The sequence below is a fragment of the Etheostoma spectabile genome, chromosome 22, assembly GCF_008692095.1.
Source record: "Etheostoma spectabile isolate EspeVRDwgs_2016 chromosome 22, UIUC_Espe_1.0, whole genome shotgun sequence".
NCBI classification, from domain to species: Eukaryota; Metazoa; Chordata; class Actinopteri; order Perciformes; family Percidae; genus Etheostoma; species Etheostoma spectabile.
In genome coordinates this window covers 11,110,589-11,113,160 of record NC_045754.1, presented here as the reverse complement: position 1 = coordinate 11,113,160, position 2,572 = coordinate 11,110,589, and the positions used below count along the sequence as shown (strand labels likewise).

The window sequence follows — 2,572 nt, the reverse complement described above, 5'->3', positions numbered from 1 at the left end:
GTGTGTGTGTGTGTGTGTGTGTGTGTGTGTGTGTGTGTGTGTGTGTGTCTGTTTCTGTTTGGCGTCATCCTTATAGAATACGCAAGGGCTTTCATAAATCTGATTCTGCAGGAATTCTTTTAATCCCTTATCGTGCCTTGTCTTGGGCATGCTCCCCAGGTGACTACTACATGGTGAAGAAACTGCTGGAGGAGAACAGACATGGCGAGCTCAACCTCAACTGCGTAGATGTGCTGGGACGGGATGCCGTCACCATCACCATCGAGAACGAGAACCTAGACATCCTGCAGCTTCTTCTGGAACATGGCTGCCAGGTAGTAAACACCCACCCACACACCTACACACACACATACAGGACAAAAAAAGGCACAAGACATTGCTTTTTCAATGTTGTCGTTCTCTAAATTGTTTTTTGCCATCCGATAGCTTCAATAATGATGCGTCTGTTTCTCTGTAGGCAACAGATGCCTTGTTGGTGGCCATAGACTCTGAGGTGGTGGGAGCTGTGGACATCCTCCTCAACCACAGACCGAGGCGATCCTCCAAGCCCTCCATTGCTGTAAGTCTCCTCTCATTACTGCTTAAGAAAAAACACTGTAGATGCAAAGAATTTGTTGATATAATTGATCATTTCTGCACAGTACTCCATCTTTTAATCCATGTATTTCTATCTTTTATAGAAACTGATGCAGCGGATTCAGAACCCAGAGTATTCTACCACCATGGACGTGGCTCCGGTCATCCTGGCAGCCCACAGAAATAACTACGAGATCCTGACTATGCTGCTGAAACAGGACATCTCGCTTCCCCGGCCCCATGCTGTAGGCTGCGAGTGCACACTCTGCAATGCTAAAAACAAGAAGGACAGCTTACGACACTCCCGGTACATTCTACGTTAGTGACCTAGAACACAGCAAATGTAGGCTAATAGTATGAAAGTTGTTTGGTTTACCCAGACAGAGCATTAAGCTCCCATTGATCTAAACCAGAAGACTAGTGTTGCGCTGAATTACTGTAACTCGGAATGGTCATCATCACTTTTGTCTTCTGATGATGTCTGTGTTATTTTAAGCAATGATTGCTTTGACCTTGCTCTGGTATGTAGGGGCTTAAACACGGCTATGAATTAGTTGCCCTGTCAAGTGAAGTGTTCAGGAAAGGTTCATGTTAAACACGGTGGCGCCTTGTTTTGATGATAGCATCAGCTTGACAATGTCATCTAAAGCATCTTGAAAAGAAATGATTTACTATCATATGCATTGCCTTTTTTGTTGTGAATGCTTTTATCTACAGTGCCATGACCATTTACAGTGCTCTCTTTGTCCCACAGAGGACTCCTAATGCTCTCTGTTATTGCCAAGCTCTACTTATCTAGCTGTTGAGTGGTTTTCCAGTATTGGCGTGTTCATTTCTTTCATATAAGTCGTGGTTTTATGCTGAAAGATAATATCATAACAAAGTGTTATTTATGGGGAAGCTGCAAAGCCAGTAGTGTTTCCTCTGGAAAGCAGTGATTCTTGGTTTTACATCTCAGACTTGCAGATGAGATTTTGCTGATGTCCTCTGCTGGCCCTTTTGTTCTCTCTGCAGTGTAGCGTCCCACACAGTGAGCTAAATGAATCAGTTTGCTGCTTGGCTGGCAAACAGCATAGAGGTCAAATGAAACAGCTAGAATAATCTAGATTTCCTTTTTTTCCTCATCCGTGCACTTCTGATTCATCCTGTTTTCTTCCTTCACATTTTCATCACCCTTTCAACACTCTCACCTACTCATCCATCTTGTTTTTTTTGGATCAGGTTCCGCCTGGACATCTACCGCTGCTTGGCCAGCCCCTCTCTGATCATGCTGACTGAGGAAGATCCCATACTCAGGGCCTTTGAACTGAGTGCAGACCTCAGGGAGCTCAGCCTGGTTGAGGTGGAGTTTAGGTAGGATTGCTATTAACTGCTGCCCGTCATGTCAGTGCACTTTTATCTAATTGCACATCCAGACTAGAAACTTGTCGCATGAACATATGTACATACATGCATACAGTGATATTGTAAAAACTATTTCCTTTATAGAATGTAACAGTTAAAAATGACAATCCTTCATGTTGTCTGATTGTATCTTAATTTCCTTGCTCCAGGAATGATTATGAGGAGCTGGCAAAGCAGTGTAAGATGTTTGCCAAGGACCTGCTGGCTCAGGCTCGAAATTCTCGAGAGCTAGAAGTGATTCTTAACCACACATCCAATGAGGATCACCTTGACAAGAGAGGCTTACTGGAAGAGCGAATGAACCTCAGTCGACTCAAGCTTGCCATCAAATACAACCAAAAAGAGGTTAGACAGCCAAAATATCAGGAACACATTCATGTATTTTTGGCAGTGTCATTAGCAAACCAATCAGCAATGCAAGTGAATTGAGGAAATGATTTGATATATTACTTGATAATTTAATGTAATAACGATCCACGGATCAGTGGGGAGAACATACATAGTATATATAGTAACTACAATACAAGACATGTTTTCAGTTATTTCACACTTTTTTTAAGTACATAATTCCACATGTTCATAGTTTTGATGC

General features: G+C 42.7%; 1 protein-coding gene across 1 annotated transcript in view; it reads left to right on the top strand.

Moving 5' to 3' along the window:
- Positions 1-2,572, top strand: part of trpc1 (transient receptor potential cation channel, subfamily C, member 1) — a 14,083-nt gene that overhangs the window by 1,400 nt on the left and 10,111 nt on the right. Inside the window, exons 2-6 of the mRNA XM_032504054.1 lie at positions 160-314; positions 458-559; positions 681-883; positions 1,798-1,929; positions 2,130-2,325. Coding sequence (XP_032359945.1) covers positions 160-314; positions 458-559; positions 681-883; positions 1,798-1,929; positions 2,130-2,325 — 788 coding nt within the window. The remainder of the gene's footprint in view (positions 1-159; positions 315-457; positions 560-680; positions 884-1,797; positions 1,930-2,129; positions 2,326-2,572) is intronic.